At 40.3% G+C, this 17820-nt stretch overlaps 1 protein-coding gene across 4 annotated transcripts in view; it reads right to left on the bottom strand.

The window, feature by feature from the left end:
- arnt2 (aryl-hydrocarbon receptor nuclear translocator 2) overlaps positions 1–17820 on the bottom strand; it is a 59167-nt gene that overhangs the window by 28776 nt on the left and 12571 nt on the right. For 2 of the 4 annotated variants that reach the window (XM_020080080.2, XM_020080083.2), the window contains exons 3-8: positions 17645–17692; positions 16692–16739; positions 15342–15555; positions 12552–12765; positions 6779–6881; positions 2134–2199 (exon numbers count right to left, since the gene is read on the bottom strand). In XM_020080080.2, coding sequence (XP_019935639.1) covers positions 2134–2199; positions 6779–6881; positions 12552–12765; positions 15342–15555; positions 16692–16739; positions 17645–17692 — 693 coding nt within the window. The remainder of the gene's footprint in view (positions 1–2133; positions 2200–6778; positions 6882–12551; positions 12766–15341; positions 15556–16691; positions 16740–17644; positions 17693–17820) is intronic. The other 2 variants (XM_020080086.2, XM_069526925.1) reach the window with 2 other exon arrangements.

The raw sequence follows: 17820 nt of genomic DNA on the forward strand, positions 1-17820 counted from the left end.
TATGTTTTCATCACCAAAGCAGCTTCAGAACACCTGCTAGTTTAAGGACCAGTCTCGGATTAAGTGATATCTATTGGTGAAGTTTCATACTGCAACCAACTGAATATACCGCTCGCCTCACCCCTCCTGTTCTAGGCATGTTGGAAAACCTTTGATGGCCCTAAAATAAAAATGTTACTCTCTAGAGTAAGTGCTTTGATTTGCCGATTCGGGGCTACTGTAGAGACACGGCAGTGCAACAACGCATACTCCACATTGTTGTATGCCTCAGTGTAGAAACTGGACTACACCTCGCATCATTTTATCCTGAGGTACCAGTTATTTGATTTGAGTATAATTACATGTTAGGTACAAAGAAAAAGCAGTGGAGGGAACTGCAGAAATTGATTGGTGTTTACAGTCGCCTATAAGTAGCCTTTAACATTAAATGCAAATCACGCCCCCACTGCAGGAACATAAGACACTAGGCACTATTGTTTTTTCAACAATTCCTTTATTATAGTTGGTTTCATCTCCTTGCTCAAGTAATGGCTTTAAGGCTCACTTTTATGGACTGTATATTAGTTTTGTAACAAATAGCTAATCACTTCATTTGTACATATTTGTATCTGTATTTAGACTGCATTGGAAGTGAACATGGCTTGTATCAGAGGCTTGTAAATGATGGTAAAAATGAAGAGATGAATGGAAAGTAAGTGTCTCTGATAAAAAAAATGAGAAATGTATTTGTAAGTAGTAGGAGGTGGTCCTTTCGAAGCTTCTGTGAAAAAAAAATTAGAAAGCAGAAATCCCAAGTTTGTCTTGGCTCATTAACATGCACCATTGACACAGTCTCTAACTTGGACTCTCCAGCTTCCAGCTCCAGTTAACAGGCTGTAATGTCTAATGACAGGGTGATGATGACCTCTTTGTTTTCAGCCTCCAGCTCATTTGTCAAAAGTTTGTCAAATCTTTATCATGAATAGTCAATAGGCTTTGGCTCCTAGTAGCATCTGTTCACGGTGTTCAAGACCTGCATTAAGACTGAATGACTTTGATCCAGAGAAAACGTCTGAATCTGATGGTTATTAGAAAAGATTCGCAGAGGGAGCACCTTCAGTTACAATTCTAAACCGATGTGCTGATGGACATCGGAGATCGCTGAGAAAGTGCATGTCTGATTTTCCATCGTGTCATGACTTTGACAGAAGTTTGTGGTAAATGTGACAGATCAGGGAGCTACAGTAGAGGATGGTGGTGTTGAGTCGAAAAAAAATGTTCAATCTCGTTACTTTACTTTGTATTTTCTCTGCATATTAAAATAACCTTATTATATTTGTTTGTTTACACCCACACTGTGTATCTCCCATAACAGCTCCATTTAAATATGACAGGACTATAAAGAAAGAGCTGTAACGCATGCATTATATTTGACATCTGGTATTTGAGAGGGAGCTTTGCCACTAAATAACAATATCGACTGATGAATTTCTTTTGGCTATTTTATACAGTCAAAAAAGCAGCAGCAGAGCATGTTAAGTTGTGACTCTTATTTAATTCATAATTCCTCTCACATGCTGGATGAAAAACATTGGGTAATGAAAGCAGTTGGCCTGCATGAAAGTTTAAAAATTTGAAAGCCTGATGGTCTGATGATTATTGTGGTTTAGCAAAGTTGGTTTCTTTTCTCCTTTTTCCTCTTTATAAGCTGATCTGCCATGAGAAGAATCATCTTCACAAATCCAAAGTGGCTCACGGACTTTTGTGGTTTATTACATTGATGTATTTGTCTTGGCACATACCAGTGCTATAATTAAATCCCCCACAGTGGATTTAACCTTTCGCTGCTGAAACCTTTACATTAATGTCACAGCAGTCTCAACTTGAGCTCTGTTCATTTTCAAAACGTTCTATTTATGCACTGTGTATAATGCTGCATTTATATGCAAAAATATGAATCTAGCAAATAGCAAAATGCAATATTATGATATAAATGGTTATTCCTCTTTAGATATAAATCATTCCCATCACCAGTTGTACGTTAAGCGATATTAGAGAAGAAATAGCAGGGGGCTTAAGTCTAAGGACAAACATGATCAGGCAGAAAGACTTTCTAGTGGATCACAACCATGGTTAGAGAAGCACTTCCTGTACCTGTATCTCTTCCTCATGTTGGACAGACGGTTTAGGGAGATGTGATCCAGAGGAGCGCTGCCGCACCTGCACACAAACACAAACAAACATTACGTTACACTCCAGAGATACATGATACTCATCACAGCAGGAGGCAGAACAAATACTGTACAACTGCTTGTCAAACAGCATACAACATGTACTGATACAACTATTGTCACAGTAACAACTCTTTATTAAATGTTTTCAAAATGTTCTAACCTGACCACAGTTCTTACAAAACATGTCACACACACAGTGACAGTTACAGCTGCCCGTGTTCTGTCGTGGTGCTGTTGCTGTTCACAAAAAATTCTCAAAACTGGTGTTATATTGTGTTGTCAATGTAAAACAAAACCCTAATAATCAAATGTTTTGTTGTGGGGAGGTTCATTTAAATACACCATAGATACATTGGACAAAAAAATGGGACGTTTTCATTTTATTTTCTTATTTTAAAGGGGCATGGTGCAGCTCAAACATAAATGTCACACCATGTCAGATTATAGTTACAAGCTCATGAGCAACTGTAGTCCTAAAATCATTTCATCCCCAAAACAGTGACATTTTCAAAATAATCCCAATGATAAGTGATTAGTATTTGTATCAGTTAAATTGGCAAAATTATGAATGAGATTTGTATTTTTGAAAACAGCTGATTAGAATATATATATATATAATATATTGTATACTTTATCTATTTTTGGCAACACTGTCATGATCTCAACTTTATGATGTCTCTGAGCAAGGCTGCTTTCCCAAAATGTCAGAAAAAGGTTGGCAACTTAGAGAGTTTGATAATCATTAGCAGGATTAGTTTAACACAATGTGGTCTGAATACATTTCAAGGATGAAAGAGGTTATTTAAAGAAGAGCACAGAGACACACTTCTGCCTCTTTGTCTGCTCCTTAATACACATCCAGAAAACTCACCAGCTGTCACACAGATGAGTATAAATCTGACCACAGCAACCAATGAACTAATGAACTTGCTTTGTCATTATTTTATAATTAGGGTTTTACTGACAGCGTGCCTGATGCATGAGTGAGTGAGAACACTTTACAAATGTCTTGCTAAAGCAGAAGGGTTTTTTTGTACCATGAGAACAGACGCCTGACTCCATGTTGTAAGTGTAAAGAATTAATGGAATGAACCCCAAATCAAACAGGTTACAGACTAGAGGCAGTTTTTCCCTCCAGTTGAGTTTCCTTTAAGGCTGGTGGTACAGTCAGCGGGTGTTTTTCTGTGGAAAAGACCTGTCTTGTGGCTACGCATTGCATAAGCCTGCCTGGATCTAATCATGGCTTCCCTGAAACATTAGCCTGCTGATCCTGCTGTGTTTCTCTCAGACAATGTTTATGTATGTGTCACAGAAGTGGGTACGTTTCACTTCTTGCTTGACGTCTCTTTCAGACTGTCCCAGCAGCATGTTGTTTGAATTATGCAGGGCTTGGAATAGCAACAGAACAGAGGAGCATGCCAGTCCAACAAAATCTTAACAACACAGCATCGTGTGGCTTTTCATGCGAGTACCAGGCCTTTGTTACTGATCCAGACAAAGCAAGGCTGCAGCAGCCCCTGATGACTCTACACTCTCTGGCACCAACACAACCACAGCGTGTCAGAAAGAAATTGGAAAAGGTACGTTGTTTTGTTAAACTAAACACGAGATCGTGCAAGCCCGTGAAATAGTCAAGGCTGCTTTGATGTAGTTTGCAACCAATGAGAAACAAGGGCTGTGGGGCAAACTGTGTCATAGATCACAAGCAACGACATTTAAGAAACTGGTTTTGTAAAGGATCAGACACTTTGGTCCAACAGATGGTAATGATAATAAGAATATTAATGGCAAGCCTATTTAGTCTAATTAATGAGTGTATGGAGACATTGGTCATCTAACCCAAAACCTCTGAGGAGCAGAAATATGTTGATGTGCAGAAAGTCATATGGCCTGAGGTTTATGTGGTGTGAAATGGGTTATGGCTCCATGAGCGTCTAAATTTAAACAGCAGGTATGAATCATATATCACACGTTAGGTGCATAGTGACTGTACAGCTGTGCAGGTTCAAGCTGCAAAACAACAATCTTGTCATCACCCACATCTGAAATCTATCAATTTCAGTACTTGTCATCAATGCTTTCAATGAAAACGTTCAGAAACCACCTCTTGCTCCTTCCTTCCCCCATCTGCTACCAACACATCGAAATCTCATTCTGTGGGAAATACTGTTCTACGGAAAGCGCTCATTTCTTTGTGAGGACTTGGTGATACTTTTTCAATTCAAGATAATGCCACTTTAAAAACAGTCAGATGGCAGGAATGGAGTTAAACTCTCATGGGAGAAAGTGATGGCATTCCAGCTGTGGTGGCAGGTGACAGGCATCCCTGGGGTGCAGTTCATCAGAGAGGCTGGAGCAAAGGTCATGATATTGTTCTCTATTATACATCAGGAAGCTCTTGGGCTGCCCAGTTTAGTAATTTGATGATTGCCATAGTGACATCTATTAATCTCAACAGGTCTTCCCTTTGACTTTCCAGCGGGAAATTTACCCACATACAGTATGTTACTGCTGGCTGAGTCAAAGGATGGCACATGTATTAGGAGACATCTGAAATGTACTGTTGCTTTTTCAGTTGATGTTATTCACTATATCTGCTAAAAAAGAAAAGGGCTTTGTTGGGATGTTTAGAATATTTTAGTCTAATATCTGAAAGTTTGAAATATCATTCAGTCATTAACAATAATTTCGATTAATTCCTCAATTCAACAATTATAACAACCTTAATTCACTGAATAAGATGATGACAGGCCAAAAGAAAAATATGCCTGTTGCCTAGTTGAAGGGCTCTCAGCAAGCTACTACTCTGTGCTTAGCTAGAAGCCACAGGGAGTGGATGATAGGACCTATTTCAAGTGCAAAGAGCTATGTCTTGGGCACATGCACCATTTATGTCTCTGCTCTCTAGATGCACCTGCTGTTGTGGCTCTTGTATGAGCAGCAGCAAGAGCACAAAGAGACAAAGGGTGAAGGTGAATATACACTCTAGCTGTGTGCAGTGCTGCAGAAACCCAGCTGACCAACAGCTCACTAATGGGCCTGACACAGTTGTGTTGCAGCTGACTCGAGACAAGGTCATTTACACCGTGTTTTAAGCCAAAAGTCCACTAATGGAAGTGGCTATGCTAGTGGACATGGCGATGAGAACGCGCACCCCGCACGTGCCCTTGGGCGAGAGTGGGTTTGGTGTCCGGTGTGTCTGTGTGCACGTGAATGTGCCTCAGAGGACAATATCACAGGACATTTAGGCAAAAAACCTGTTGTTTTGTCTGAAGAAGGGGTTCCATTTACTTCAATTGTATTTGGCTGCAAAGCTGAAAACTCCAGAAGTGTTTTGTGGACTCAAAACACTTCACTCAACCTTCCATCGGCATAATGGTGAGTAAATAAGTGAATATTAATTTTTCAGTGAACTATCCCTTTAAAGGATGAGTGTGTAGCATGTAGTGCCATCCAATGGTGAGGTTGCAAATTGCAATAATCTAAACACACCTAACCTCTCCTTTTACAAGCTTGTAGGGGAATCTACAGTGGCCCTAGGGAAGCAAAAAATGTAAAGCCGGTCCTTTAATATATTTAGGACCTGTAATATTCATGTGTCTAATGAACAATAAGATGTGTCTGATTTAGTATCTACATCTGGTATTTCAGTGTTTCAGATATATATTTAATCAACATTTAAATTCATAGAATTATTGGATAATATCTTCCTATCACAAAATATTCCTGTTAATATTGTAATATTGATTTTGATCCCAGTGCTCTGCTCAACCCTGCTTTTCACCTGTTTGAATATCTCCCATCTAGTTTCCTCCTCTGCCTCAGACTCACCGCACATAAGTCTGCCTACTATGATTAATAGCCTGAGCCGCCCAATCAATCACATATGAATCAGTGTTGTAAGAGCATCTGCGGGGCTAATTAGAAACGGCTCAGCAGGACTACTCACTGTTCCGTGTAGGCAGTAGCTGAGAGAAAGAAACCTGCCATTGCTGTCTTTGTGAGTGTCTAATGGCTGTCACTTTGCATGTAACGTATTCCTGATTGCCTGTCAGATTACATGAACCCCTGCTGTTTGACACTTTGTACCATTTCTGCTCGCTCGCATCTCAATTGATTCCCATGTAGCGTTAAAAAGCAGAGGTGACCTTTTACGAGAGGCTCCATTCATTCTCAACAAGCTTCATTTTATCCCGGTCTAATTCATTTTACGGAGTTATTATGATCGTTATCTATTATGATCATAATGACTCGTAATTAACACTGCTGAAAAATGACATCTCTAGAGCATACTCATTATTTCTGTAAGCTTTGCAAAGATTTCAATGGATTGTAATACTTGCAAACAGAAATTAGATCAGTTAAATAAAGAGTCCTTCTGAAATTAAAACTAGTTTAACACGGTTACAATTAAATGTTTAACAATAATTGCACACCTGAAAATCTCAGTATGTCTTGTGGAAAAGGCACATTTTTAAATACATCACGGCGACATCTTGAAGACAGCAGGTCAACTTGCAGATGTGAAAACACACGTAATCAGAGTCATACTCTCACACACGCACCTCATGCGGCAGATGAAGGAGCGTCGGGATCCCATGCACATCCTCATGGAGGACTGCTGTCCCTCCTTCTTCACTGTTCCTGTCTTCAGGTCCAGAATCCGTCCTGTTAACACACAAACAGCAGCTCAAATGAGAATAGTTGCTTTGCAAGTACACAGCTAACATCACCATGTAAAGCAGTAAAGGCTCGTAATAATAGTCTCTTACTTCTTCTAACCTAGACACTTTCTTACATTGAGGGTGGACAAAGTTGTGCTTTAGGTGCTCAGCTGTTGGTGTTTTTCACCTGTAATCAGGCCCAAAAGAATGAGGAAGTACTATCTGGTGAGAGATAAAACTGAAGCTGTGCAGTGTAACCAGGGGTCAAGTTTACTAAATATTTTCTGTCAGTGACAGATTTTTTTTTTTTAAATGACAGAAAAGTGGGAAGGCCATCCATCATTTTGACAGATTAGAACAGTGAGGACAACAGCTGCAATACATGTGACCGCTGTGGGTCACACCGACGAGGAGAAGGAGCAAGGAGAAAAATTGGTTTGTATGGTGTTGACATGAATTGTGACCGCACTGTCAGTGTCTCTTTTCATTGTTTATCTCTATGCTTTTATCATTTTTTAAGGTATACAAAGTGCCTCAATAAATATAAAAATCAAATTGACCGCTGATAACAGATAATGGATGAAGTTTTACAACCTTGTCCATCACAAGTGGAGCATTTCTTTGGTTCAGAGCAGGGCAGGTTGTCTGATTGTCACTGTCTGAGACTGTCAATGACACTGACATGATGAGGGAAAAATTTTACTTGAAGAAAAAATATGGTGTATGGGTGAACTTGGAGCTCTGGATCTCCTCGGACTCAGCAGGAAGAATAAAGTCAAATTGTTTTCCAGCTCCCAACATAAAGGAGCCAGAGATGTCTGACCTCCATTATCCCCAGGATTGGTTGAAGCATACACAGGATATTGATTTGGACTAGTTCGCATAAAATCACCTAAGTACAACGTTTCCTGTGGTGCTGTAAATTGACGTGCTGCAAGTGATACTGTCGCTAAACTGTCAAAATTCCCTCAGGGTTCATGTGAGGACAAAGGATAAAGGCTATATTTTATTTTTGTTATGGCTAAAATATGCCTTTCTATTGTTTTTAAAAATCCAACCTGTGACACCCACTTATCTTGCAACCAACCCAGGCTTCTTGACTCTTTGTTTGGGAACCACTGGTCTAAATAATTCAGTGCATTGTCAACTATTGTTCAAAACATCAATAAAAAAGTATAAAAAACACTGGAAATAGAATCTAGAATCACTTAACAGCATGAGCATATACACTACATGTGCTGGTGACCAAGGTCACCACCTCAATATTTTTATCAGAAAAGAGCTCACAGAGTTACATGGATATAGTCTTGGACTATATCCATAGTGGATATCACAGTTATTTAACTGACCAGCATTTGTGAACTTGCTGTGGACAACAGCAGGTTCTTGTCACTGCAGAGCACAGCCAAATTCAAACAGTCACACATGGAGACCCTCATTCCTAAAATCCTAATTAATTTGTTCAGTTTACTTGTGCAGCAGAGCCACTGTTCACTGTACCCACACATATTTAGACGTAATTAAAAAAATCCAGGGAGCACAAATTCAGGGTGAAGTGCTCCATCAGTATTATTTGACAAGGCCCTAATGGGCACCATTTATTAGACATCAACCCCAAACTGCCATTTGTGTGATCTAAGTGCACAGTCATTTTCTCTACCAATTCTATTTCCTGGCATTGACGCAGAGATGAAAAGAGAAATTCTGGTGAAGGTCCAAACTGACAGCTGATCTCTAGAGCTGCCAGAGGAGAGAGTAGAAGCCTGAGGTCTCAACAACACAGTTCAGACGTCTCAATGTCTTGATATAGGTCACATTTTAGAAACCATCAGTACTTTAGAATAGAGGTGAAGTGAAGCCTAATGATTAATAAAAACAATTCTTCATCATTTCCTAACCAGGATTTCTTGGGAAATCTGTCACAGTCAAAATCTTCCTTATTACCCAAGGGAACAGAAGACCCCTGAGGCACTTGTGTTCCTCGATCACATGGAAAAAGGGGTTCCGTGTAGGACTCTGTAGACCCTACAGCTTGGTTCTGTTGCTATAACCTGCGCAATCAGTATCCATCATCATTAGAACAGGACTGATCCTTTCCAGATGGAGAAGGAATTCTGAGTATCTCGCAAACATGAAGTGGACTGCAACTTCCCACTCAAACACAACAGTGAAGAGGACGCAGATAGGAGAAAGAGAAAGGCTGACGACCACAGAAAACACAAAACAGACCAGATTACCTCATCAACACAGGAAACAAACACAACAAGCAAACCCACTTTATACTTGATCAATTTAACAGTCACGGTTTGAACTATTCAGCATCTACAATATACATCACAATTGTTTATGATGTCTCCAACGACCAAACAATTTTAGGAAAACGACTAACCTCAACTTCTCTGAACGATGTTGCAATTGCATTTACATTTCAAGGTCTTTTTTAATGGTTTTCATACGAAGGACCATGGCTGTTGGATGGCTTTAAGATTCAACAAGAAACATGAAGGATCAAGTTAGGGGAAAGCATGTGCTTTTGGTTTATTGTGAAAAGGATGTTGAACAAAGACAATAACAATGTTTTTTTTGGTTGACAGTTATTCCATGTCAGAAGAGCTCCTTGCTCCAAAAACCCTCACTGACAAAACAACCGAATATCGTTTAAGGAGCTGCTCAGATGCCATCAATGGCATCGGTCACCTACAGAAGAAACTGTGCGATGTTGCTCCAGCCGTGACAGGTGAGAAGAGTGGAATGGCTTCCCTGATGTGCGGTAAAGTAAAGAAATCTATAGAGGAGGTGAAAATGAATTGTGCTACATGTCAGGAAGCTCTAAGTGCTACAGACGCCCAGCTGGGAGAGGTGATGTGTCACGGGGAAAACTATTAATCTCAGTCAATCAAGAGTTTCACTGAGTGTTTCAGCTGCTCCTGTTGGAAGCTGATGCACAACAAGTGGATGTAATCTACCACTCAGATGTGTGCTGTGGGACAGACCTCGGGCGGTTTTATTTGCCGAGATATGAAATAGACTGTTTTGTGAGGGGGAAAAAGGTCACAGCCTTGTCAAACAGTGCAACTGCAAGTGGCTGGCAGACATCATGCTTTTAGTTGGCAATCTGAACAGATTGAAATCTTGCAAGAAAAAGGTGGGCTGAAGTAGTACACTGATGAAATCACTGGTTGTGAAACTTGGGATTTTTTTTGAGAGTCAAATCAGTGCTGCTCATTTCCCAACTCTGCAGGAAATTACCTCCAGTTTCTATAATTTATTTGGCCCAGCAAACACCAATCAACGTGTGATTTTCTCTTATGACACAGAACAAGAGCAGACTGAGATCCATCATAAGTGATAGCCTTCTCTGTGTTGAAATTGAAATATATGAAATTTAAACCTCACCTGAGAGCAATACGTGCATCACTGTTACCATAAGGGGTGATATTTACACATTTACTGCAGATTTAACTGTTGCACAGGATAACATCAATTATTATTTACAAACAGCTCCACAGACTAAGGCACATGCACAAAGAGCACAATCTGTTTGGACAGTGTATGTGATCAACAGCATAATAAATAATTGTGAGATTTGATGGATTCTTATAAACTGACATGAGCTTCAGCAGGGGAAATACACCAGATAGGTGCTGAGAGGGCAAGACCGACAGTGACGTTACCATACTCACTGATGCATTGAGAACTAGGGGCGTTTTGCTAAAATTTTCCATTCGGCCACTGCCAGCCCAAAAACCATCTACTGAGGATATATTGGTGCAGGTGTTTGTAGCTGTTTGTGTTTGTGTGTTTGTGTTTGTGTGTGTGTGTGTGTGTGTGTGTGTGTGTGTGTGTGTGTGTGTGTGTGTGTGTGTGTAGGGGCAGCAGGAGAGAGGCAGAGAAAAGACAGTGAGTGGAGTCAGAAGGGGCTGAATGAATGTGCACAGCCATGACAAGAGAGTTTACCAATATAACAAAAGTCATTACATGTTGATCAGTGTTGATGTTGTGGCGGTGGTTACAAACTCATCATCATATGGACACTGAGAAGTGTAAAAATACATTTCAACTGGAGCGCGTCAAAAGACGTCAGCTGAGTCGTGTTGGTGTATCAGCATGTCAGGGCGAGCAAGAGAGACTAGAAAGAGAAAACGTTAGCAAGCAGAGTCAGGACAGACTGAATTAATGACTGAATAAATATATAATTGAATTTGTAATAAGTGCCATTTCCTAGGTTAATTATTCATAGAGTTAAATGAATTTGGGAGAAGGTAGAACATTATATTAGCAAAAACATGGAACTGACTCGTATAATATTGTCTGACAGCATTTTCATGTCTTTGTTTGAATCTTGAGTAAGCACCTATTTTCCTAACTGTACTGGTCAGACAGACAAATAACCACTAGAACACAAGCTCCGCAATATTAATGAGCTCAAGAAGATTCCAAAACAGTAAATCACTTGTTATTCCTTCAGTGAATTACAGACAGCAACAACTGGTATGTGGGGAAACAATCACTTGTTCCACTTGATGAATGTTTTTCAGGCCCGCCACATCTGCAGGCTGGAAAAACATGGTTCAACGGTTCAAACAGTGAAGAGCAGAAAAAGACTAAAAGAGCCTCCAAAACAAGTTGCTTTGGTTCAAGTGAATGAAACTTGACCCTGAGAACTGCTGGCACTTCAAAGTGCTTGTGTATGGGTGCCTGCTCACATGTGTATCTTCAACTGACTGTGTTTTGCTGTTTATATGGCCATGGTGGGTGTTCAGTGAGGTGCGCAGGGCCTCTGGGGTCAGACGGACAAACTGACTGACACTTGGGATGGGAAATGTCTTGACAATTGGCATAGGAGTGAGATATCGCTAAGTGTCATGACACTAAATTGAGTTTATGGGTGAAGAAGCTGATAAAAACAAGGCGTGTGACACTAACAAGTCTACATCTGTTGTGTCAGTGTATCACACACAAACACTTTTTTCATCAACATTTAATGGCCATGAATTTAGGATGGACTCAGTATTGGCAGATTCCTAATTTTAAAAGCCTTGGATCAGCATTAGGGCCAAATAAACCTCATCAGGACACATCTAGTAAAACGTTGTGTAATTTATTTATTTGCTATTTTAGAATTTGGACACTGGAATTATAGCATGTGTTGTGTTAGTTTGTGCATATGCAGTGGGGGAGGGTCACAAAGCCATGTGATGACTCTCAGCCAACTCTAACAAACACAAGCAAATACAAACTCAGCGGCTCAACTGAGAAACTGTGCAGCCTCCACTGTGCCATGGAACACTGAGGATTAACGAGACACTGTTGCCCTCTAGTGAGCATTTTAAAAAGACATTTTCCATTTTAAATGTCAATGCCTTATAACACAGTACCTGTATGCATCTATAATTACTGTGACGATAGAAGATATGGAGATTAAACATTGAAGAAATCAGATAAAAAGAGGGAGATTATAATCTCTGCCTAAACCTGGTAAAGCTTTCATGTCGCTGGATTAGAAATACAGTGATTTAATACTGCAATTGACAAAAGACAGTACGAAAAAAGTCAAATTTCAAGTACAGGCTTTGGTATTTTTTCTGTTTGAAGAAGTGAACACTTCACACTGACATGAGACCTTTTATAAACCTCTAGCTGACTGTCTGTGAAGTGGAAGGACCTCCTCTACCTGTCATGGAGTTCTCCGAGGTGCTCAGCTGTTCCCTCAGCTTGTCCACATCATCGGGGTGGACCTGCTCATACAGAGTGCTGCCAAACCACTCGGACTGGGGGTGGTTCAGCACCGGCGTCACTGAGTCCGACACATAGATGACCCGGCCCGTCTCTGCGGCGACGACAAACAGGAATCCGTCTGCTGCCTCCAGGATAAGATGTTTCAGTTCCTACGGGCAGCGGAGAGTTTCATCAGCACTAAGTCTTCATCCCCCCCCCGTACGCACACACACACGCACGCACACACACGCAAATTACATCAGAGATATGTTGACTGATGCTGTACGATAGGAGGAAAGGAATCAACTGGAATTAAGCAGACTTAAAAAGTAGGGGAAAGCCTATTTCTAATCAACTGTACATTGTATAACATTCATCAATGAGCCTTAATGACAAAGTCTCAGATGATGCTCTACATCCGTTCCTTTTTATCTTCACCTCACAATTAATATATCTAAAAAAAAGAAAGATACTGAGCTTGTTAACTGTTAACTGTTAACACAACAGCCCTTGAGTAATTTCACAATTACACAAGACCATGACTATGTCCTTCCGTTGTCCAAGTCCACTGATTATGGACTGTATATTAGAAGGTAGTGATCAAGAGGGAGTCATCCCCAATGTCAACATTGTTACAGTTTTTTGGAAAATCCCAAGGATGCAACAGTAAATATCCGTGAGGGGAAATGGTCACCTGACTGCTTACCAGTAAGTAAATTCCAGTTTTAAAATGTTTACTACTGAACCCAAGCCTTTGTAATAAATATGGATCTACATTAAGCGTGTGCCCCTCTTACTGTTGTGCTTTTGTTGTAAAGTAACTTAATACAACACAAGTGCAATCTCCCTCAAAGTAGAGGACGTCACCCATTCACAGATGGTTCTCCTGGGAGAGCTGCACCACATGGTGCTATTTAGTCTCATAATTTACTAACATCTTGCATCTTTCCAGGGGAACAGTCCAGGCTATAAGCATTTAGACAGTTACACTTTTTTTCTCTCTCCAGTCTTAAAATTACAGAAGCTCAGCTGGAATTTGAGTGGGATGTAGAGGTGGCAGATTAACAGAATCTCCTCATCATCATGATGTGCAGTAAACACATCGCAAAAGAGAGGTCTTGATTTACATGTGTTATGCCTACACTTTGTTTTCACTACTGAATAAACCTGAGAACATGTGTAGAGTGTTCTCTATTGTCTTCCAGGCTGCAGCCTCACTTGTTGGACCAACAAAGAAGAAAAGGCCAAAGCAAAAGCTTTCTTTATGGCAAAAACACAGTTATGTCTAATATGTCATATATCTTCACAATTGTCTGATTTTTGCTCCGGGCTGAGGCTGTGGTAACCCTCCTCTCTAGCAGCTTTGCATCAGCAGCAGAGGGAGGAGGATGACGACCTGACTGATTGTGAATCTTTTATTCAACTTCACTTCATGTTTTCTTATCATTTTGCATTTGATCCACAGAGATAATAGTGAGTTAAATATACTGCTGTGACAAGACACAACTTTTCAATTATTCTAATCCAATTTAAAATGTCATCCATAATAGGAAACAACATGAGTACGAATAAAGAAAGAGATAAGGTGTACTGTGTTGATAAGAAAAGATAAATATAACATTATTCCAACATAAGTCCTCCACAAACTTAGGAACCCCTCCGCCCTCAACTTTATTTTTAACTCTTTGCTTTTGTGCACAAAAAGCCATAACCATGGACCTTGAAGTAAATTCATCTGACAGATGAAACAAAAATCTATCTCAATCAAAATGATAGCAAGAGGAAATTGTGAAAAAAAAGAAAATAAAACATCTTGGACCCAAAGCCACCATGTAATCAGTCAAGCATGGTGCTGCTTGTGTTCTGGCTCGGACATACGTAGGTGGCCATCAATGAAACTGGCACCCACTGGAATCTATAGCTGATGGAATTGCTCAAGAAATCAGCAGGGTGAGTGCAGATGTAAAGAGGAACATTCTGTGTACTTCAGCCAAATGCATCAAAATCCATTGGAAGGGTGAGAGGATTGGGGTTAAGAGGTGCAATAACCTAAACTGTCAATATATTTGGCCGCATGGCGCTGTGTGACCGGGCACGTGTAAACTCAGTCTGGGTAAAAACAACCCACTTTGCAAACTTAGTAAATTGCAAAGTGTGAATGACAGCGACACAGAGGACAGTAGATTACAGACCCCAAATTAGCACTCTGAGAGGACATAGTGGAGCTGTGCATGGCTCCCTGGGTGTCTGCATCCGACTTGGTGGCGCTGCGGCCGGGCTGTAAACCCTCTCCCGGCTGTGGAGCTGTCTGTGGTCTCTGCGTCCTTAGCTAGGGACTGTTTCTGTTTATTTACCGCAAGTCATATCGTCATCGCGATATTAAATACCGCATATAGCATGTTTTCCATATATCGTGCAGCCCTAGTATGGATAAGGTTGTTAATGGAGTACCCTGGTTATCAGTTGTGCAAATTAACATATCTTGGTTTCACAAACCTAGATGAGCATTTATCCATATTAATAGTCAGCTTTATGAGGGGATTGAAGGAGCGTGTTAATGTGGCCCTCCAACCTGAGCCCTTCCACAGTTAATTTGTGTAGATCAATTTAAAGAAATATGTTAATTGTTACATGTTCGATTGGGTATACAACTGTTTTTTCTGTGTAGTGCCAAAAAAACAGAGCCAAGGAATATATTATTTCAGTTTTACGCAGATAAAGCTCTGTGTTTCTGTGAGTACAGTACCTGTTCAGTGAGAAAGGAGGGCTTATAGGCCCCATCAGTGGATGTGTTGCCAGTGCCCCTCATGGATTTCATGTGAGAGACAGCCATACGCAGGATGGTAAGCTTGTCAGGTTTCCGGGCTAAGGCGCTGCAGGTGGGGACCATGTCCGACAACTCTGTGATGTACTGAGTCATTTTGTTGCGTCTGCGTCGCTCAATCTCACTGTGGTTCTCTCTGAAACAGAGAGGAGTAGTTATACACTTGTAGAGGGTTCAGACAGGTAACGAGCAGCCCACCTTGTTTTAACAAATGAACTATGATGCAACTTATCATTATTTCTGTATGGCACCTCTCCAGTAATTTGACCATGATTCAGGTTTTGTTAATGTCCCTAAACTGCAACCTGTGATCTGTCTGAGTCTGAACTGACATGAAATGAATGATTTAACATTTTATCTCGTTCTTTACAAGTAAAAGCACACTGTTTGGAATCGGGATCAATGTTATCGAAAAACAAGTGATGATATATTACTGAATAAAATTGCTTGTCGACATTTTTTGTTTATCTTTTATTTCACTGCATTTCTGGATTTGAGTTTTCCTCTCAGGGAAGATTGCATGCGTCAGCCAGCAGTAAAGTTTCTCTCTGACTGAGGGGACTTTTCTTTCACACAACAGGAGTGATACACAATGATGCCAAAACAGACTCTTGGACACATTGTACTCTGGATTTCTGAAGACACTCCGTAGTCACAAAAAACACTGATAATTTACAAACCGACCATCCTACTTTTATTGATGTCTAATTTTCTTGCCAAAAAGAAATAAATGAAAAGCCCACAAAATATTTTTCTGGTTGAATATTAATATTATGAAGGCAGAGGAAGAGGTCCCGTCACACTTTTCTTTGTTAGCAGCTCCATCAGGCAAGTCACCGCAAGTTTAGCTGCAGGTTTCACAGCAATTCTTATGTTGTGCTCAATTCTCGACACGCGAGACCAAAACAGCATCAACTGGTGACTTTAGCTGACTCAAACAACCGTGCTGTGCCTCGCGTGAAAAGTGGCCTCATCATAATAGACTACCATGTGATTGGTTAGAGATTATTATATATCTGTGATGTCATTCATTTTCAGTTCACTTTGAATCAAAGTTTACAACTGATGTTTGCAAACCTGTTGAATTAACTACAGTGAGATCTTTTTGTGGTCTGTTAAGAACTTTCATTTTGATTTTTTTTTTTCAATGACTTGTCAGTAAGTCACTTTGTTGGGTTCACAGCAGTGATGTGACATTTGAAGTTTGGGGTACAGCCTGTTGATCCCTGACTCAAAGGAAAATCCTCTGGGGCCCCAGTTGGTTCGGCCTACCTGGCGTATCTCTCCTTATCCCCACCAGGAATCTGATCATCATCATACCTGCAGAAGAGAGAGAGCACACAAAATGTAACACTCTGTGAATACACACAGATGAAAAGCACCATATAACGGCTTCAGAATCCGTATCCTTCACATGCAATGCTTGTCACACATTAATACATGACAGTTGATGGTTCAATGTTTGATGATAAAAACAAGAGCAAAACTAAAGAAAAAAACAAGCTGTCAATGACATGTGTGACACATGCAGTAATACAACTGTTCTGTTCTACTCTGAGGGAGGTCCGAATACAAAACAAGGCTTTTCTCACATTCTGGGTTTGTGGACTTTTTTCATCTCAGTTATATTAACTCGCAAACTTGTCTCAGAGGACAAGGCGACTTCAGAAAACTCAACTTAACAACAGTAAAGTGAGTAAAGCAGCAACGCAGGGGGGGTCACCTGAGCAAACTCAGGTTTTAAAGAGACACTCAGTTTTCCCACTTTTTCACACTAAAAATGGACATTTAGCATAATAGGCATTAGCATATTATGAGTGCAGTTCCTCAAGTGTCCAGCAGAGAGCAGCTCCTCCTCCGCACTGTCACCACTCAACAAACAAATCCACTGCTGTGTCCTCAGCTTACAACTAAAGCCCTTACTTTGCACCCTGCATTCTTAAAGTTGAGATGCAGTGAAAGAGTCTCTCCTTAAAAAACGAATACATTACAATGCACTGTATTTGTGATGGAGTGAAAGAAAAAGTTATGAGGTGTCAATGCTACAAACAGAGGGTATCTGCTGGGTTCTTAAACACAACTTTGGGATTTGTTAATATTTCTTTTAAACAAATTCATGTATATTGTAAGCCATTTCGGATCAGAGTGCAGTAAATTGCATTGTACCGACAGATACCCAAATGGTCTCAGTCCAGGTCAGTGTTATCTGCTTTCTTTGTTCTCACCTTGAAAATTTGCTCGGTCCCTCTCCATCTTCATCATCAAAGTCCATTCTGAGAAACAAGGAGACAGTTACTACTTCTATTACACTGAGGGTGTCACAGGACTGTGACTCCAGGTTTGAGATCAGTCATCTGTCACAAGATTTGTTCATCGTGTCATTCTGGTTATAAAAGCCAAA

Source organism: Paralichthys olivaceus, chromosome 1 (assembly GCF_024713975.1).
Source record: "Paralichthys olivaceus isolate ysfri-2021 chromosome 1, ASM2471397v2, whole genome shotgun sequence".
NCBI lineage: Eukaryota > Metazoa > Chordata > Actinopteri > Pleuronectiformes > Paralichthyidae > Paralichthys > Paralichthys olivaceus.